Source organism: Rhea pennata, chromosome 1 (assembly GCF_028389875.1).
Source record: "Rhea pennata isolate bPtePen1 chromosome 1, bPtePen1.pri, whole genome shotgun sequence".
NCBI lineage: Eukaryota > Metazoa > Chordata > Aves > Rheiformes > Rheidae > Rhea > Rhea pennata.
The window spans coordinates 149,696,914-149,717,804 of NC_084663.1; the positions used below are offsets into that span (position 1 = coordinate 149,696,914).

Below are 20,891 nucleotides of genomic sequence, written 5' to 3' on the forward strand. Positions count from 1 at the left end.
ACACAAAATGTTCCTTGTCATTGAATACTCAACTCCAGATATTCTGAGGTCTCCCTTCTTTCAGCTATTTGCAAGAATAACTTTATAACTTCATACTGAAACCATTGGCTATATTCAGACTCAAATGTAATTGAAAATATGGTCTAGACTGCAGTAACATTTAGTTTTATTTCACAGCAGGCACTGGAGTACATGGAGCCTTAGGGAGTACAGGGAGTTGGACTTACATGAACTGGTTTCAAAATACCCGTGGCCAATGCGTGCGTAAGGTTGCCCTGCTACTCAAATTTAATTAACAGCTTATCACATCTGGAGAAAGAAAACAGTTCACTCCCATGGCACATTGTTTCTATATTGCTGCTAGTAGTGAAAGGTAACAATTGCTTAGCATAGTGAAGACTGAGGAACTCCTCAGCCACTGAACAAAGCCAAGCAACAAGGCTCCAAATGGTAGATGCAAATCACCACAGGCCTTGAAGAGGCTGCGCTATCCACAGCTTTCCATACCTCTTTAGATCTGCTGGCTGCTGCCGGGGGGGGGGGGGGGGAGTGTCAATGGGACTGTGAACCCTAACCTAACCCCTTTTTTCCTCCTCTTGGAAGGAACAGATGCTAACCAAACGCAATCCCTACACATTGTGTTAATGGAAGCACGGCAACAATTTCCAGTCCTTGGTCAGGTGTACGTAACAGAGCTATTTTGCCTCTTTCCCTCTGTGCAGAATTCATAGCACTCGCTTATTTGTATCTGTGTCAATAAAAATACGGTTTCATTTTCACAGTTGGTGACCATAAGAATAAATACGGCTTTCCAGACAGCTTTTCCTTGACCTCTCTGCATGGGTGATTTGCCTTGTCCATTTCTGTTTTTCTTATACCTTTTTTATCCCAGAAAGGAAATCATATTCACAGCTGAACGGAAGGAGGCAAGAGCCACCAGTGAACAGGTGAAAAAGAAAGCTGGAAAAGCAAGAGATTCATCTGCAGAATTTCCTCTCAAATAACAAGTGGTCCTAAAGATAAGACTCTGGTAAGCCTAAAGAACATTTTTTAAATTAAAGTTTTAGTTCATTTCCAGACACTTTTTTTGTGGTACAAAATATTACTGCCAAAAACTAATCACCTGTAAGGGTATATACTACATTACTCTGTGAAATAATAAGCCCCCTCAAACCCTCAAGGTTCAGGATGTACATTAGTATCACCTTGGGAGGTGCCAGTATTGATCCCAAAACCCAACTCAGCAAGAGACAACCATGATTACATCTAAACAGAATATTTTTATATGAAAAAACAGAACAAAGCTAGGCTGAAATATGCTCTGTGCTTCATCTCTCAATAGTAGTGGGTTTTCACCAAGTATGCCACAACTGACACCACTACCTACTTTAAAAAGATGCTTTTATTTTAGCCTTATTCTTTAGACTGGAAGTTCACCAGAGCAGAGTCAACTTTATGCAAGAAGTATGCCTGATGCCTGCTGTTGAGTGGTTCCCCCATGCTACCATAATACAAATAATAAACCATCATTTCTAAGATCAGGCAGTTCTAATAATGGTGACGTTCTTTACTTTTCAAATACATTTCAAACTCCAATACACAGATATGCACAAGCTAAATTCTCAACAAAAACAACGATCTAGATAAAATCTAGTTCTGAGGCCTTTAAACTAGAAAAAGTATCAGAGGTTGGAAGGGACCTCTGGAGATTTAGTCCAACCCTCAAACGAGTGGCCAGCACAGGGATCAAACCCACAACCTCGGTATTATTAGCACCATGCTCTAACCAGCTGAGCTAAACCTAACCCTCAAAAATGTAATTTAACTTCCATTTTCCAAAGAAAAATGCTAACTACGGTACCTGCTGTACAAATGCCTTTCATAATTATGCTGTGTATCACCTTCAGCACTGTAAGGAGCTTTTTTTTTTTTTTTTTTTTTTTTTTAAGCAAAACCACACCTATCACCCCTTTGCCAGAACTGACAGTAAACCCAGCCTCCCATGGCTGAAATGCCAGTAAACTGAGGGCAGCACCCTCAGACACCAGGTTTTCACCTTAAACACCTACACGCAGGTAACAACAGCGAGCGCGCTCTGCCGTGACCAACGGAGAGAAAATGGCCGTCGGCAGAGAGTGCCGGGCCGGGCCGGCCGCAGCGCGCCCCTCCGCCCTCCCGCCACCCGGGGCCGGGCCGTGCTCGGGGGCGGCGTTGAGGAGGGCCGCGACAGGCTCCCGCCACTAACGACCCTTCCGCCTCACGGCAACGCGAGCGACGCCGCGCAGCGGGACAACGCGCAGGCGCGGGGCAGGCCCCGCCCCTCCCGGCCCCACCCGCCAATCGGCGGCGCCCGGGCCCGGCGCTGCGCCGCGCTGCGCCCTCCCGCCTGGCGGCCGGCGCGGGGTGCCGCGGGCATGGCGGCGGTGGCCGTTGGGCGCGTGCTGCGCCTGGGCGGCCGTTGGAGCGCGGCGGCGCGGGACGGGCCGCGCGCGCAGGTGAGAGCCGGGCCGGGCCGGGCCCTTCCCTGCCGCGCCGATCGACTGGCTCCCGAGGGGAGCGAAGCGGGGGAGGCGAGCCCGGCTCGGGCCGGGCCGGAGCGGCCTGTGGAGGCGCGGCTGGGCGGGTGCGGGGAGGAGGGGGGGACGTGAGGTGACGCTGCTCTTATGTCGGAGAAGCCTCCTGCCAGCGGGCTGCTGCAGGCCCGCAGCTGTGCCAAGGTTTTGTGCTGCTCACTGGCTCTGCATGGCCTGCTTCAGCTGTGGCATTGCGGGACTTGCATGCTTTTGCCTCTCAGTAACTCCCGAGATGCATTTACTGGGAAGAACAGACCCAGCGTAAACCCATGTGTGCTTAGCACAGGTTTAAGCCAGCCACTTTAAAGTCAGGCCTACAGTTAACCTAGTTATTCTTTCTTAATGTTTCTATGTAGTTAAGGCCTATTTTTGTATATATTACTAGAATTAGGAGAGCTAACATATAGAGCAAGGCCCCAAACGTGTGCAGTACTTGGAGATTCCTGAATAAACAGTAATTTTTAAGGTTGGTTGTCTTGAATTGTATTTGTTTGGTAGATAACGAAATCTCTTGATTTCTACAACGGAGAGAGAAATGTTCTCCACGAGCGCAACAATTTCCGATTGAACAGAATTACCTGCTTATTTTGAGAGACACTAGTCATCAGCAGAGTACCAGTTCATTAAATAGCTTAACTTCTGTCAGTGTTGAAGTGACAACCACTGTGTCTGGGCTCTTTGGTGTACCTATATATTAATCTGTGACCAACAAATGTATATAAAGGCAAGCTGTCAATATTTTGAAGTTACAAGTTAATTTAGGATAGTAGGGGCTGAAGAACTTTTCAGTGCCTGACTATGGGGTAGCAGAAGATAAATGCATTAGGTAAACAAAAGGTAATACTGGAAGGAGTAAATTGAACTGTTTATTTTTTTTTCTTTCCAATGTTAGATTTACTCATTCAGGATAAAGACCTTGTGTCCGTGTGGGTAGTTTTTATGAAGCAGTCAGAAATTCACAAGCTTAAGTTGTGCAAAGAATGAAAAAGAGAGTAAGGTTGAAAATGTAATGCGTGATGTAGTCCTCAATTTAAGCATCTTGTTTGGCTTTTATTATCCTATATCAAAGATTCAGTTATGACAGTAACTTAATTTTTCTGATCAGACACCTGCTTGAATTTGACCTGAAATCTTTTTCTATCATAATTGGGGAAATAGTATCAAAACAGGGCTGGAAGAGAGATCATTCATCTGCCCCTTTTATCCCCAAAAGGCAGGATATATACTTAAGCCTGTAGCTATATATGAATCTTCGTATTTCTAACTGTCTGTGAACTAAGGGATATGAAAGGAACTAATGGGAGGCAGGGCACAGGAAACTAAGAGAGATTTTTTTTCACATGAAATGTAGTTAATCTGCGGAACTGTTGTGAGAATATTGTGGATACTAATCATTTATGTGCGTACAAAGAAAATCAAACTTAAGAAAATTCCGCTGAGGATGGCTAAATACAAGATATCAAGATGTCTTTGAACTGCAGGTTGTTGGAGACTGGGGAAGTGTCCTGGATAAATATTACTACTTGTTTTTCCTGTCTTTGTTGCTTAGCTGAAGGACAAGATACTAAGCTGATAGCCCTTTCTGGCCTGCTATAACGATTTCTTATGTTAAGTGGTCTACCTGTCCTTACTGTTAGAGAACTTCTTTGTGATGCATATTCTAAATATTCCTAGCTGGAATTTAAATCATTGTTTCTCATTCATCTTAGTATGGAAAATAGTTTAATTTCTTGTTGACTTTTCCTATATTTGAAAATTTCTTGTGTTGAGAGAGGAGATGGAAGAAAAACTCTGTAATTCCAGTTCTCTGAGCTTTGACTGATCAATAGGTCTTTTTCATGTCCTTCTAATAAGCAAAACACAATTAGACATTTAGCCCAATTTATAAAGAAAATGTATGCTCTAACTCAGTTACTGTCTATCATTTTTGTGGTGGTTGCGTAGCATTCTTCTCAACAGAAGAGTACCATGTGAGCTATTGCGTTTAGCTAGGTCTACTGCCTTATCTAAATCGCTGTGGATGGTGTATGTGCTGGCATCAGAGAGTGATACCACTTTTCACTCCTGACAGCCTTCCAGACCTACATGTGTGGAAGGAAGTGGCTTTTTTTGCAGTGCGTAACTAAGGTAGAGTTGAAGAGCCTGTTAGTATTTGATAACTTGTGCCTTGAAACAACCAGATCTAAATACTGTTACCCATTATGCAAGTCTGACACTTGCAGTATATCTATATGTTTGGAGCTGTCTCATATTTTTATAGCGTAGAAATCTAAAATCTAATGTATGTAGATTTGGTTGAATAAACACAGAAAGTAGACTTTCTGTGTGGGAAAATACTAGTTTTGCAATTACTTCTCAGGAAATAATTCAGCTTGAGTAAAAGTTTCTTCTAATGAAATACTTTGGCATATCTGATATGAAAAGTAATAGAAAATCACACTTTTTTTGCTGATCACACCTTGTGATGCTTTCTGTTGTGTTTTACAAAATACTTATTAAAACATTAACCTGATACTGATCCACGTAATTAATTCATAGGCCAGCTGAAAACTGAGATCATGTAAATATTGTATTTAAATAAATCAGTTAAAACACATTAAAAATTTTGCACTAGAAAGACAAAAGCTTAGATGTTGAACAACCTTTTTCGAAACTCAGAATTGTTTTGAGCATTTACATTTTGTATGATATTTACATAATGTATGGTTTTTCTTGTACATTAAAATAACAAAAGGACTGCTATTTGTCTGCTTGGTTCTGCAGCACTAGCTATATCCATAATATAAGCTGATGGACGCAAGGCATCTCCAGTCCTGCATGTTGGTGTGGTTATACAGCTCTGCATCTTCTGATTAAGTTCTATTGCAAAGATAACGTCTTAGCACACACCTAGTAGTGCGCTGCATGGTTTTGGAAAAGGAGGTGGTTGAAGCCTGCCAAGCTTAGAGCACAGAAGAAACATGAAAATATCTACAGCTGTATGCACGTTGCATAAGTTGGTGCCTCCTCCAGCCTCTCTTGATAGCTGTATCTCTTGAATTCAAGTCTTCCCTGTCTGTGCATCCCTTTTCTCCCCATTCCAAAAGTACAAGAAACTTGATACTTTGTTATTAATGATATGCATTGCTTTTACACCAATTTCACACCAGTAAAGTAAAATTGTTGAGACATGAGTAAGCAAACAGGTCCTAAGTGTTTTCTCTTCTTGGGGAGAAAATAGTCCAGAAAACTTGAAATTGTCTGAAAGCACCTAGTCTTTTTGAGGCATTTTTTTACGTTAGCTGATTTTCTGTAAAGTTTTTATCTCACTGGAAAGTCAGGGTTTGCCAAATATTTTTAATGCTATGTTATTGCTGGGGGGGAGGGGTGATAATTCTTGGCAGTTTTATCCAGAAGTAAGCTGTTCCTTTCTCCCCCATGCTTGTGGAACAATATTATTTCAGGAGTACTGTTAGTCTCCATTATTGTTTAAAATATGGAGACGCTGCTGTCTGTAATATTGCTTCATGAAATGTGTAATAGGTGAATGCAAAACCTCTGTGGTTTCCTCTGGAAAGCAGAGTGTGCTTTCTTGTTCAGCTGAAATGCCAGAAGCATTTGGCTCTGCTTTGCAGCTCTTGCCTACACCACCCATGAAATAGTACCCGTGAAATCCCAGAAGAGGTACCCAATACAATAGATATTAATTTGCATAAGAGGCTGTTTTCTAATTATGAACAGTTTAGGTGTCCAGGGACTTTTGAATAGTGACGAATTGAAACTAGGGAAGAATATGAATAGCTTGAAGGAAGGAGGACAAAAATGAGAAAATTACAATGGAAATAAGGAATAAGATGAAAGCAATCTTCTTAAAGTATCCTGTCTAAAGCATAGTGGAGAGAAAGCAATTTTGGGCCCAGTAATAAGGAATCATATGTTCATTAAGAAGAATTACAAATAATTAGTTACTATTAAAACAAGGAAGACAGAATTCTTTCCTGGAGAGTATCCAGGAGAGAAGAATAAGGAATATTTAGAGATAAGTCTACATTCCTTACTCTAAGGAAATCACCAGAGATTTGCTGGTGAAAACTGCAGTTTTAAGATTTTATTATTTTTTAAAATTCATTTTATGTAAATATAAGCTCACAGAAAACATAAATTTAAGAAAAGGAGCAAACCAGGCAAACCAGGGTTAGTATTCCATATGATATGTACAAGCTATGGAGAAAACCAAGCAACACCAGCATCTTAAGCACCAAATTCCAGAGCTGTCTTTAAACCTTTTTTGGCAGAGGTATTGCTTAAATTTCTGATGTATTGATTAATTTTCTGCCTTAGTGGGAGGGAATCATGGTTTCATCTATGTCAGGTTATAAAAATGTAGAGGGGTTTTTAGTTCTTTTCAACTTGTGCAGCCTTATTTATATTATTTTACTTTTTACATCAAGCCTGATTGAATTTAGAGGACCTATTCTGCAGCACAAGCAAATGCTGTACATAGGTTTAAGAAAGGGTTAGGTAGTCTTTATTCCAAATTGAAATTTTAAGTAAAGTTGTTAGATTTTTGTATGTTGAAGCCTGAGACAGTCGTAGACAGATAAATTGCTCATGAATAGTTTTACATATGTGTAGTAAATTGGATGGGTTGGGCCAGTCTAGTCTTAGCTGCCAGATGTCCAGAAAACCAACAGTATTCTGTGAAAATACAAGAAAAGCTGTGACTGTGTTTCATTTCCTATTCATATAGGATTTGACTGTGTAATAATGCAGAACACCCAAAGCTTCTAATCACAGGAGAAATTTGTGCAAGTTAACTCATGAGAATTTTGCTAATTTATTCCAGTCATGGAGGATAAATATGAAAGTGGTTAGACTTTTCTTTTCCATTTAGTGTGACCGTTTTGTACCATCTTGTCATTAAAGCATAATCCAGTGATGATTATTGTATCTTTAAAAATGCGTTTTTGTAAGTCTGCACTGCAAAGCAGTGTGCAACGGAGAAGATGTGTATCAGGATGATTCAATGATTATCTGTGGTTTCACCATGTTATTAACAGAAGGTGTAAGCTGAATCTGCTTTCTTTTGTTCCTATTTTACAAATGTGCATATAATCTTATTTTGATGAGACAGCATCTGTTTGTGTTCATGTCATCATGGTTATAATCAACTTTGAATACTAGAGCTGTACTTCTGTTAGTTACAGAAAGTTAGTATTTTGAGCTATTCTTATTATTTTAACTCAGAATGGTGACGTTCTTCAAAATAGTTAGCATGTTTAAATTGTGGTCTAGAGAGGCTGTTCCTGCGACTCACATGGCTTTTAATTATTTCGGATGCTGGCTTTGTTCTGTCCCTCTTGATAAGACTGCTAACTAGTCCACTTTCCTCTGTATGTGTTTGGACTTCAGATGTTCAGGCAGTGGTAGATTGCAGTTCCAGGAGCAGATGGGGCAATTTAATAATTTTCCAAAAGAAATAGAGAGGGAACTCCTCTTTTTTTTCTCTCTCTCTTTTTTCTCTCTCTCTTTTTTTCCCCTTTTATCTTCTTTTTTTTTTTCTTCTTGCTTCTGATTGTTTGGTTCTGCTGCCTTCTCATGGCAGCCCTGGCCCTTGTCAGAGCCTTTTCTGAATTGCCTTGACTTGCTAGCTCAGTGGAGAACTACCTGCTCTTTGGGAGAAAGCAGAAGTTAGTGTTCTGCCAAATTTAGGCAGCTGAGGTGGTTTGAAGAAGTGTCTGAGTGCCAAAGCTGACAAAAGGTGAGTGAAAGTGGTAGGAGAAAGAATAGGGGAAGCTGGCCCTCTGCTCTGCTGGCAGTGGTGAGCTGTGAGATATCCTCTGCCTGTGTAATTGCACTGTCTGATCATAAACTCAAACTATATCACATTGAACAGGTTGGAGAGAAATATTTTACTTGAATGAGTATTATCTGGAGACCAAAACTTGGCTTTTTTTGTTTTTGTTTTTTTTCTTTTTCAGAAGTTGTTCTCTTTCTATGCTTTTTTCTATCCCCCATACTTTTTTGGTTGTTTTATATATGTGTGTGTGTGTGTGTGTGTGTGTGTAATATGTATGTGCATCTATCTATCTATATATATATGCATACACATGCCCACACACAAATATATATTGCTCCCACCCCAAGAAGACCAAATAGTCAGCTCTCCAGTCAGTTCATGGAATAATTAAGTTACAGAGGACTTTGTTAATGCTAACATTGGAGAGAAATTGGAGAGAAAAAAAAGTGCATTAAAAATAGTACTAGGCCAGAACTGGGGCATTATAGCTCTGTCAGTTCTGTCTCTGGTTTCCCTTGCAGAGAGCTTGATTGAAATTAGTTATCTTAACTGCTGATAATCTTGATAAAAGAATGACAAATCTGTATCACAAAAGTCAAAAGATAAACATCTCCTATGTTATGAGTTCTGAACTGGAACAATGTTTAGACATATTTGTTGATAAGAATTGCCTTAGTTTTCTAATAGTTTTACTTGAAATAGTTAAATAGCTTAAGAACCATTCTGGCACTGCAGACAAGGAAGGAGCAGAGCCTTTAGCAGTGTTGATGCAAACACAGGGCACCCATGTGATTCTGTAAGCCATTAAACAGCTACCCCACAGGTTCTTTTCATATTTCATTATGAGATTCTGTTTTTGTAAATATAAAAACTGCTTAGGTGCTGATAGATCTCTTATTTATTTATTAAGACTGTGCATCTGTTGATCAGTGTCGTGTTTTGCTTTTGCTGGATGTTCTAGTGTATAACACTGTGTTATTCTCTGTCAGCTATATCTTGCTTTAAAAAAGAAAAAAACACAGCAGCTTAAAATCTCTGTGCAAAAATACAAATATGTTCAATAAGAAGAAAATCAATTGCTCAGAATCAGTTTTAATGTGCAAAAGTGTTCAACTTTTAGAATTTGTCTCTCAGTTCATGGGTGTTATGCAACTGGAAAAAAGTGGTTTCATGAGTATGACTAACTTTTTTAACTTATTAAAATAATACATTGCATCTCGTTATAGGTATGCAAGGCTTGTTACACTGTGCATTTTATTTAGAGCTCACTGTGCCAAAAATATAAAATAAATCTTGTCCTCTTTTTATTTTTTTTTTTTTTTTTGTTAGACATTAAGGCTGATCTATACCACTACAGTAGTGCAGAGGAAAAATGTAGCAGCCTCAGGACCTGAAAAGTACACAGAAGCATTTATTAAAAAACAGATTGAAGAGTTCAACTTAGGAAAGAGACATTTAGCCAACATGATGGGAGAAGATCCAGAAACTTTTACCCAAGAGGATATTGATGTAAGTACAGTTGCTCTGTTGGAAAAGTAATTTACTGTAGAGTTTCAGATATTGAAAGCACTTTACTTCAGCATGAGCCCCTCAGCTCTCTGTGAATTTTAATCAAACTGTCAGAATAGGAAAGAATACTAGTATGTGTTGCAAACATTGTGAATAGAGATTCTACCCCTGCTACCATGTGAGGTCAGGCATCACAGTATAGAACTGTATACCATATCTTGCTAAAGCACAGCAGGTTGTTTTAAAAGTACTGATGGATAATCCCCTTGATCTGAGGTTATAAGAGGCACTGTAAAGGTTTATGTAGCAGTTGGAAACGTTTACCCACAGGTTGACCTGCTGTGTATATTTAGGTGAGGTTTTCTTTTATGATACCGTGGTTGCTGGTAAGATAAATTTTATTAATGTTTTACAAACAACACACTAGCTTAGCTTAGAGATTCAAATATAGAACTGAATTTAAGTTTGTACCTGTAGCTTCAAACATACTATTTTATTGCCATTTCCTCTGACAACTGACAGATGGGTTCCCTCCTCTTTCTCTGTATCATCTAAGCTTACGTATAGATAGGCAGTGTCTCACATGAAAAAATGTTTTTTTTTTTCTCCCTTAGATTCTTTTAATGTCCCACCATGTCTTCATTTCTGTCATTTTTATCTTATTTTGTCATACATCAGAGATAGGAGGGAGAAATGACATTTGGTAACTTTTGAAGTTGTGTGCAGTTTCATGCCTGAAGCTTTTTCTGTTTTGCAGAAACACTATTACTCTATCCATGGCAGCTCAGTATATCAGCAAGGCCCTTAGGGTATTAATGTAGTATGTGCCAAAAGAGAAAAGTGCATAGTTTAGTTTGCCCAGAGGGAGGGCATTGTTTTGCTAGCATAGTTTTGTCACCTCTATGTGGCAGAATTTTATAGCATAGCTGTGTCCACGTAAGAGATCTTGACAACATACTTAAGCAGAGAAAGATACCTACATCTGTGGGTGGTGATGCAGGCCATTTCAGCCGAGGCTTTAAACCTAGGTTCTTAAACTTCTCTGAAAATGGACGGTAAAGTAGAGAAGAGAGACACTATAATGACCTGCTGAGAAAAACACTGAAATGAATCGTGAGTCTTATCAGATACCAGGAAGTCCATAATGGAAGCTTGACTTCAAGTCTCAAATCCATAGAAAATCAAGCTTTATGCATACAGAGCTATGCACTGATACTATGATTGCTTTCATTCAGAGTTGTAGGTAGATAGGATTTTGCTCTTGTCTTCTGCAGACAAGTGCCACTGAAACCCTTTTAGTTTCAGAGACTGGATAAGGTCTTGTCAAAAGTGCACATTGGGGCATGTGTGACAGCAGTAAGAGCAGTCTGTTTGTTATCTTTCTTCTCTCTTTAGAGGCTATAAAATTTTATTTCTCTGTGATTTTCAGATAGTTTTTCTTTTCTTTCCGTTAATGAAGCTTAACTTATTTGGTCACTTTCTTGTAAAGTGTTCATGCATGGACCAGTCATCAAAAAACTCCCATGTTAGTACAATTCTTGCAGTATAATATTTAGGTTAATTTTAATATTTAGGCTAATAGGTTAATTTTCTCGAAAGTTTAAACAATAATAGAGTGCATCCACCTGCATTCTGACTTCATTCCCTCGATTGAGTCCAGTGGGAAGGCCTACAGACAGTAAGATCTCGAAAAGTAGAAAATGACCATATGTGGGAAGGGGGTTCTCCTTTATGATCCCACATTGCTATGGTAATTTTCACAGAATAACTGAGCTCCATTGTTAGTAAAAGTAAATTCGTTCTGAAAATTAGCTTTTACAAATGCAATGCAGATGACATCTTTGGAATCTCTTTGCAAATTTTATTTCTGAAAAGATGGAGAAATGGAGCCAAAAGAATAGTGTTTTATTTAGTGATACCAAGTATCGATGGTACAGGTTTAATTTGTTCATGTTCCATCAGGTTTTGAAAATACTTACAGTGCATAATAGTGTCTGCTATGCATAATTAAATTTCTGTTATAAAAATATAAAAGCTGCTTAAGCACTGGCAAGAGAATTATCAAGCTTTACATTTTGAACAGTAATAATTCTTTCTGATGACTGCTTATATACTTCCATGTCTTCCACTGTTAATCAGTCTGTGCAGTGTATTTCAAAAGTAGACATCAGGATTCTGTCCGTCACTAGAGTTTTAGGTGTAGTTTAAAACTTCACAAGGTTTAGCTTTTATTAAAGAGGAAAATAAGTTGACTTACTTGTTAATCCTTCTTCTGGATGTTGTGGAAGCAGAATTGCCTCTTACTGATGCTTTTATTTAGGAATGAAAAGTTAAGCTGTGTATTACAACTATATTTCTGGGGGAAAAAAATCCAGCAAATTGATGTATAACTCTGCAGAAGTCTACCAATTGCTTTTTAATTGGTATTATAGACCTTGCTCTGAAGCTGGGATGTTTTATTCTCCTATGTGTGAATATGTGGTATGAAGTTTCTCTAATTGATTTGCTTTGCCCATTCCATTTGATGTATCATTTTTCACAATATTTCATAATTTGTGCTCATTTCTAATGAACAGAGTCGTTAGGACAGGCATGTCTAAGTACAACTGACAGCTAACATTAGGTGCCAGATGCAGTTTATAAAGCTATGTAGAACTGCAGAGAACAGTTTAAATAAATTAGCACCTGTACATTAGTCTCACTTGCTGGTAATTTATAAGCGAATCAGTAGAGTTGACATTTAGGTAAGTCATTGATCAAGTTAACAGCTGCATACCCACTGCCCAGCTGGGATACCTAATTAATAGAGATTGCAGTCCTGACCCAGTGCATTTCCCTGGTTGATTCTGTAATCCTTTATTTTGTGATTTAACTTTAACTTATGGTTGTAGTAAACAGCCTACTTTCATTTTCCACTGTCAGTTCGGTGATATTCTACTTTAAGGCCCAGAAATCTTAAGTAAGATTAATACAAGAAAAGCATCTTAATCTCCATGACCTATTTATATGTCAGTATTTTTATTATTCATTTTTATGCAATCACTAAATGCTCTTCCAGATATCTGAGCACATCATAAAGCAGTACTCTTCCCCAAAAGAGTCAGTAAAATTCAAAAGCTGGAATAACTTTTATGTTCATTTTCTTTTGTTACCTGCTGTATGACCTAATGGATTGTTGTCATGCAGCTGAATAATTTTAATACAAAATACAAAATATTTCAAAATATCTTCACTTGTGTATGTTTTGTTTCAAAAGGACCAATATGACTGTTCACTATGAAAATGCTTTATAAACATGGTAAAAGCTTTACTCTTTGCAGGTTCTTCCAATGAATTAAGACTTCTGTATTGAAAACATGTGGCACTGTCTTGCTTTGAAAAATGGCTGAATGAGTACATCTGATTTTTAAACAAAGTTCAAATTTTATCTACAGAAACTGTTAGAAGTGAATGTTAACCTATGTGAAATGCCAGAAACATTACTCAAAACAAAATACATTTCTGTTGTCTGTAAGAAGAGTATGATGTACTGCACTGTCCTTAAAATAAATCATTGGATCTTTATAGTGTTTTTTAACTAGTAGATAGAAGCCAGAACACTTTTTTCAACTTTTTTTTTTTTTCAAATTGAGCTAAATTCTATGTCATTCTGTATTTTTTCGTACTTCGATATCAAAGTTAATTTGAACTGACTGTTGTTGTATGTAGTTCCTTTTCTTACTAATATTGTTCAGTGTTTTAAAAAGTTACTATGAAAATAGAAATAATGACTGTTTCTCTCAGTAGAGATATTTTTTATCTGAAAGCCCTGTACAAGGTGCTGATTTTTTAAAAAAATGATTAATTTGTTAATATATTGTAATTAGCAGTGTTAAGGGAGCTTTTTGCTTATAATAGCATTTTTTTTTTTTTTAGTGATTGGAGTTAAAATGGTGTCTCACTGTAAAATGGAAATTTATTTCTGTCCAGATTGTACTTTAGCTTCAGATAATGGATGACAAAGAATGGGATGGTTTCAATAAATTCTAGTAGATAGTTGTTAGAGGAGGATTTTGTTTTATGATAGAGTAAACTTAGGTATGTCTCTTTTTTGTTTATCTTTTCTGTCTTATTAAATAAAAACGCTGTTTCCAAGTTACCATTTCATGTATGTTTTTGTTTAGTATTCATTCTCTAATTTACCTCAAATATTCTCAGTTTTAGATGATGAAATCTGAATACTACTGCTGCTATGGTTTATGGAGTATAAACAGGTCTTCTGTGAAACAGCTCAGACCGAGAAATACTAAACTGCAGTGGCTAAGCAATCCAATTCAAGAACTGGAGATTTCCTAGAGAAGCAAGGTGTAAGAAGGGAAGTGAGTCTAGTTTGATCAAACTGAGGAACAGAAGAAGCTGAAGCAGCTTCAGAAATTCTCTTAAAATGTTACAGCATAAAGTAACATGTTACAGCATAAAGTAACTTCATAGCTTAGTGTTTTGATGACTGACGTTTTGTGTATATTTAAATAGGAATGAGCTTGATACTTAGATCCGTATGGCAAAGAAGGTGCTGCTGAAAAGGAATCTCAGGGTGGAGGGTTTCAGAGTGTTTTTTTTTTTCCTCTTTATTTTCTGCAAAGTACCTTTCTTCACTGGGTTTTCCTTCGATAGCTCAGCACTATCTTTACACATAATTTAAGCAACGGAATTTAGAGTGAGATGTTTGTGTTTGAGCTGTGGATTTAAGAAAAGTACATGAAGACACTTAGGCAAGGTGGATTTTTCCCTTCCAAACCACTCTCCTACCCATGGAGAATAATTTAAGGACTGAACTAGCTCACAGTCTCCCTCCCCTATCCCAGTATGACTCACAGAGTCAACTCTGTTTGAATTAAAGCACTGAATTTAAAATTTCTCACAAACAAACAAAAAATAGAAAACACACATAACAGCCTGGCCCAGCTGTATGTGTTTCATTTGGAACTAGATTCTCTGACTTTTAAGAAAGTAATTCTGTGATTCTTTGCTTTGTAGGGAGGAAGGGAGCAAGAATCAGAAGGGATTGGAAGTCAGAGTATACAACATATACAAGGAAGAAAAAGAGAATGTGGCAGGTATACCAAATTTGCACAGCAAAATTTGGTTCCAGACAGATTATTTAATGAGTTATTTTGCTTTTAATTTGTTTGAAGGACCACCAGATACAGCTTTTTGGTGGGGCAGAAACTTATTCTCGTTTTTCCAACTGGCTTGAATTCAAACTTAGAACTGCGAGTAAAAGGCACCGTGGTCCTGTAGCAATACATTGAATCATCTAATCCCTCAGCAAGTGATAATATGGCAAGATTTATTTTAGTTTATGTTGCAGGAATGTTAAGTTTACCAACTCAATTTAAGAAATGTCTGGTGTAAATATCATGTTAATTCTAGCTTGTATACTTTATAATCTGCCATTTTTTAAAAATATAATCACAGAATATTTTTCTTCTGCGTGGATCAACAACAACATTTAAAATAAACACCCTTAAATCCTTGAAGAAAGTTACTAAAATTGTTTGCAGAAGAAGGCTGAGCCTATTCAATTTTTCCCCGATAGTTCACATAATTTGTGGAAATACTAGTGTGTAATAAAGTACCAGGATTTTTAAGTTTATTTATGCTGAAAATAATTATGAATATTTCTTTCTTAGAAAGATGTTGTATTTGATGCCCAAAGGCAAGGACAGCAGCGTGATTTAGAAAATGGAATTGTGAAATAGCAATCAGAATCCAGAATCTGTGGAAGTTAGAATGAGATGAATGAATCTTGCATATTTCCAATGATGGCCTCAAGAAAGCAATTCTTGGTCATACTTGTCAAAACATTTCCTTTCTCATCCAGGGTTCAGTTCAAATTAAGGAGTAGAAGAAGGATATAGGCCGTATTCTGCATTCCTGGAATGCAGAACTGCAGACCTCAAAAGTTTCCAGGGAACTTTACTATTCATATTTAACCTTGATTATAAAATTATAAAGTAACTTTCATCTGCTTTTTGTATGTTCAGAAAAATACAGAGTGTGCAGTTAACACTCTACTGAATTTTGATTTAATTAATGAAGATTCTTGAAAGGAAACTTGTGTTTCAAATCTGAAGATTTGTATTGTTAAACGATTTCAGGAAAAAGTTTTCCTAGTACTTACACCTTCCAGCTTCACCTAGCAGACTGTAAAGAAAAATACCTCTTCTTGATTACAGCTTTATAAATAGGGAGAAGGCAGGAAGGGTCTTGTTCCATTTATGAACAAAAAAGATTGCAAACCCATGACATGGAATTATTTTTCTTTTGCTAGTTGTGCAGAGAGCTGAAACCAGTTTTAAGCTTGCTTAATGTAAGGTTTATATATGCTTCAGCATGAGAGGCATGAGTATGCACTCAAGCTGTCTAAAATAAACCTTATAGACTTAATACTTCTCAAATGACATTTTCTTTGTTATGAATGATAAAGCATTATATTTGATATTTATTAAGATTTCAGTGTCATAGAGTGACCGTTTTGAGATTCTGGAAATGCTTGTATAAAGACTACCTCTTAAGTAAACACACAGTCAATCTCAGCATCTTATAATAAATTCTTTTAATATATTATTATATAAGGTGTTTGTTTAGCATCATTTAGCTCACAGCAGATTTCTCTATTGTCATCATAATTAATCCCCATTTGTTCGTAAATAGGTGTTCACCTACTGTGTGTATGCATAAAATGCCCATTGACTAACAAATGGGAATATAGCAGTCACTAAGAGAAACAAAATTACCATTTCATAAAATCAAGTTAAGCCTTTTGTTTGCTTCTGAATTCTCAGAATTTCTGTCCAGAATGCCAGTAGGGGATTAATGAAAGTAATAGGTTAAATCTTTTTACACTGCATGCATATTAAATGAGTTGAAGCACTGACAAACCAATCCATGTCCGTGGAAAAAAATATCAGCCAGTAATAGCCCTAAGGTAACCCAATCAATAAATAGGCCTTACTCTTAAGATTTTTAACTCTGATATTATTGTAATTCCTCCCCCCCCCCCTTTTTTTTTTTTTTTTACTATTTAGTGGATATACAGTCAAGACCACTAGAGTGAGTTTTACTCAGGTAGTCCATGTAACTGTACAATCTAAAGATTTCTATCTCTAATTCTAGTATCCATTCTCCAAAGTAGGCTGTGTTTACCACATCCTTGTATCTGTGGACTTCTGCTGGATGGTTCTTTCTGTTCTGCTTTTAAAACCAGCAGAAACAGTTCTCATACATGTTTTTTTTTCTTTATTAAGTTATATTTTACTTTCTTTGAAAAGGGAAAGTAAAAGGATGTTGAAGAGAAATACATCTCATAGAAAACCTATGAGAACCTTGTAAGCTGTTTTGCCTTACATTTTGCCAGGGTGCATTTGAATATTCATATATCTATCTTATTTGCTGGAGGCAAATAATACTGACTTTAAACCTCACATATGAATAGCAGTAGATGTTAGTTGAGTAAAAACATTACACCTTGTGTTTTATTTTGTAAAAATAATGGTAAACCCCAGTGAAAAGTATCCTACATTTTTCTAAGTTGTGTTTTGCCAAACTGTTAGTTATCCAAAGGGAGAGAATTGATGTTTTTAAAAAAGAAAAAGAGCAGTTAAGATTCTTTCTTCTCTCAACTATTATTAATTCACATTCAGTTTTTCACAGTTGTTTCCAAATGGAATGGTTAATGAAATTCTTATGGAGACTGTATGAAATATCTTCTACTGCCACAACAAGCATTGCTTTTAATAGACTTGAAGAAACAAAGTCTATGGAAACTGGGTACCAAATGTGCAAATATTGTGTCTAGTTGTTTTACTTAGGAATAAATAAAATTTGCGCTCTCAGAATCTATCAGTAGGCATTATTAACAAGCACTGATTTTTTCAGAAAGATGAATGGTCTGAATTCTTTAGAAGTCACAGCATTTAAAATTTTAAGGGAAAATCATTCTGTAGAATGCTGGGACTTACAGTTGAGCAGTTCTGGTAAGTTGCAATAAATATGTACTGTAAAAATTAAACTTTGAAGAAAAAAGTTCACTTATTTTGGTGCACTAGATCACAGACTTCAGAATGAAGTCTTTTTATTTTTCATGTGAAATTACTAAGAAAAGTAATTGCTTTGTTTTTATCACAGCAGATCCATAGCAGTTTTTTCTTATTGATTTGTTTGTCTATGAGTTGTGCTGCTTTTGTAGGAAAAGTGTCTAAGGTATGTTTTGCTGCTTATTTTGCAGGAAAAAGTACGTTTTTAATGTCTGTGTTTGTTTTCAGAAAGCTATTGCCTATCTCTTTCCTTCTGGCTTATTTGACAAACGAGCCAGGCCCATGATGAAGGTAGGAGTTTTTGCATTTCTGGGTACTTTAGCACAGTATTTTAAGCCATGTTTTTATTTTGTTGATGTATGTATGTTTGTTTATTTACAGCATCCCACTGACATTTTTCCAGAGAAGAGGAGTAAGTGTTTATTGATTTCTATTTCTAAGTTTATAATAGCAGTTTCATGTATGTAGAAGTGAGCAGTACAGCCCCTGATATTGATATTCTAGGTCTTGGGATAAAAAATACTGCTGGATTGTGAAATGCCAGTGGTCTTTTTAGTTGTCTTGGGAACTGACTGTAGATAAATATTTTTGATTGTTTAAAAATAAATACAGTGGGTAGGATAACATGCAGTATCCGTTGAAATCACTGGGACACCTTTTTTTGAATTCTGTAGCTTCTCATCAGAGCTGACTATTATATCCAAAAAGTATTTGTTAATATTTTTAACCAAAAAAATCCCTTGTAACTTCATTGCTCAGCAGACTTGCAGCTTTGAAATTCCTGTTGAGAGAATATGGGTAATGTGAGTAGGAACTCACCCCAATATCTCCCCATAACGTCAGATGTGACCTGAAAGTCCCAACTCTGCAGTTCTTATGATCATGCAGTCTTTAGTGTTGCTCCTGTGATACTTTGTGGAGTCCCAGTTGTAGTGGTGCTATGCCAATACATTGGACAGTTGCTCGCAGAGAACTTGACTAAAATCATCAATTCATTTTATGTAGAATATTAAAAATATAGGTCAAAACCTGTTGTTCTTTTTTGATTGAAATTTGTATGAACTAGTAACATACAGATGAAAGTTCTGTGTTTTCTGAGCTGTCAAGTCCTAGATGGACACATGATTATTGGCAAAATCTTTTTTTTTCTCCTACTCCTTTATTTTTTTCCCCCCTGGGAATTACTTGATGCTTTATGTTTTTTGGGCTGTGTGTGTCTTTTGGAAAGCTATCTATATCTAATTTTTAGAATGTCAGCTACCTATATCTAATTTTAGGATGTCAGCTTTCAGATGGTATGATGCATTAATTTCTAACTTCACAGTACTGTGAAATAGAAAGTAGAAGGCAAAAGGGAAAGAGATAGTTAATCATAATTATACAATTTTAGAATAAAAGAGCTGATTTATGGCAGATCTAAGCTACTACTGCACAGGCTTTCAGCACCAAAGAATCCTTTCAGATGCTAGCTCTATCATGAGAAGTGTAAGAGCTGATTGGTATAAAAGTTTATCGTTGTATTTATATCTGAAAATAACACTTTCAGTAAATCATCCATTTTTTTTAAGGAAGCTTTGTCCAACTGTCTATGCAGTACATCTCTAAGAACTTCTACAGTACAAAAACTTAAATTTATACTTCAAAATGTCCCTTGAACAGTAATTTCAGCTGAATACAATTTCACAGCCACGTAGGTGGAAATCCACGTTTTGTCAGTAAGATGTGTGGTTAAAAGCCAAGTGTTCCTTTTATTTTAGCCAATTTTACATCTTTCCATACGGTTTCTGCCATATTCTGTCTTTAACTTTCCAATGCAATACATTTTGTGGTTATCAGACAGGTTCTTGGAGTCTGGTCTTTGTCTATACTGTATATAGATTGCTTCATTTGAACTTCAATCTGTAAATTGGTTGGGATTTTGTTTTCAATTCAATTAGGTTAAAAAAAAAAAAGCCTTCAATTTTATATTTTGTCAACTTCCTCCTCCTCTTTTCTTTTTTTTTTGGAAAAGACCTTGTCATTTTATAAGACATTTTTATTTACAATGTCATTTTTTTTTCTTAAATTGGAATTTTGGTGTCTTCTCAAGCTGTGTTTTAATGAAAAAAATAGATCAGATATGCTGAATTACCTGAAATTGTTGGTGGGTTTTGTTTGTTTGTTTGTTTTAATAATGAACTCATTATTTAAAATACAGCATGGGTCTCCAAATTTTAACATCCCAAAGACATTAACATGTCCTAAAAATCTCCAAAGTTCTGAATACCATTGTTACATCTCCAAAACATAATTGTACTAATACTTAGTTTAGTTTAGACATGTTATATTAATATGGAACTTGTTCTGGGTTTAGAACACTTTGTTTTATAGAGCTGTTAATCTTTCATCTTTCATAGTCGTCGTGCAGATTTCAAATGTCTCTTAATTTGTACTTTTTTCTACTCTAAACTGATACCTGTATCTATAGCACCAACAATACAGTCTTTGAAAGTTTAAGATTTACATAAGGGATTCCCTCATATTACAAGATATTTAGAAATACTATATTAAATAATTATAGTTGCAGAGCAAGATTGTTTTTTAACAAGGTAGTCTAAATTATTAGATTTCCAGACAGTTTGAATACCCAAGAAAAGTCTTTGTTCTCTGATTTTTAAAAAAGTAATCAGTGTTGTAAAAGAAGTTTATAACTGCAATTAAATACAAGATTTTGTTTTTAGTGAATATATATTGCTTTCTTTTCTATTCTTACTTCTCATTAGAAATCCAGTGGGGAGAAGATGGCCGACCGTTTCACTTTCTCTTCTATACTGGCAAGCAGTCATATTATTCATTAATGCATGTAAGTATGTCTGTAATAAATAATACTAGCTCTCAGTCAAGCACGTGTTATTCTAGAGATGTGTTTCAGGAGCTCCTGAATTTACTCAGCATTTTTGCAGTAGGGCATAA

The 20,891-nt window shown here is 36.5% G+C and overlaps 1 protein-coding gene across 1 annotated transcript in view; it reads left to right on the forward strand.

Moving 5' to 3' along the window:
* Nucleotides 1-2,404: 2,404 nt before the first annotated feature.
* MRPS9 (mitochondrial ribosomal protein S9) overlaps nt 2,405-20,891 on the forward strand; it is a 34,837-nt gene continuing 16,350 nt past the window's right edge. Inside the window, exons 1-5 of the mRNA XM_062601628.1 lie at nt 2,405-2,495; nt 9,682-9,861; nt 18,168-18,230; nt 18,321-18,351; nt 20,702-20,781. Of these exons, the coding sequence (XP_062457612.1) occupies nt 2,415-2,495; nt 9,682-9,861; nt 18,168-18,230; nt 18,321-18,351; nt 20,702-20,781 (435 nt within the window). The 5' untranslated portion in view covers nt 2,405-2,414. The remainder of the gene's footprint in view (nt 2,496-9,681; nt 9,862-18,167; nt 18,231-18,320; nt 18,352-20,701; nt 20,782-20,891) is intronic.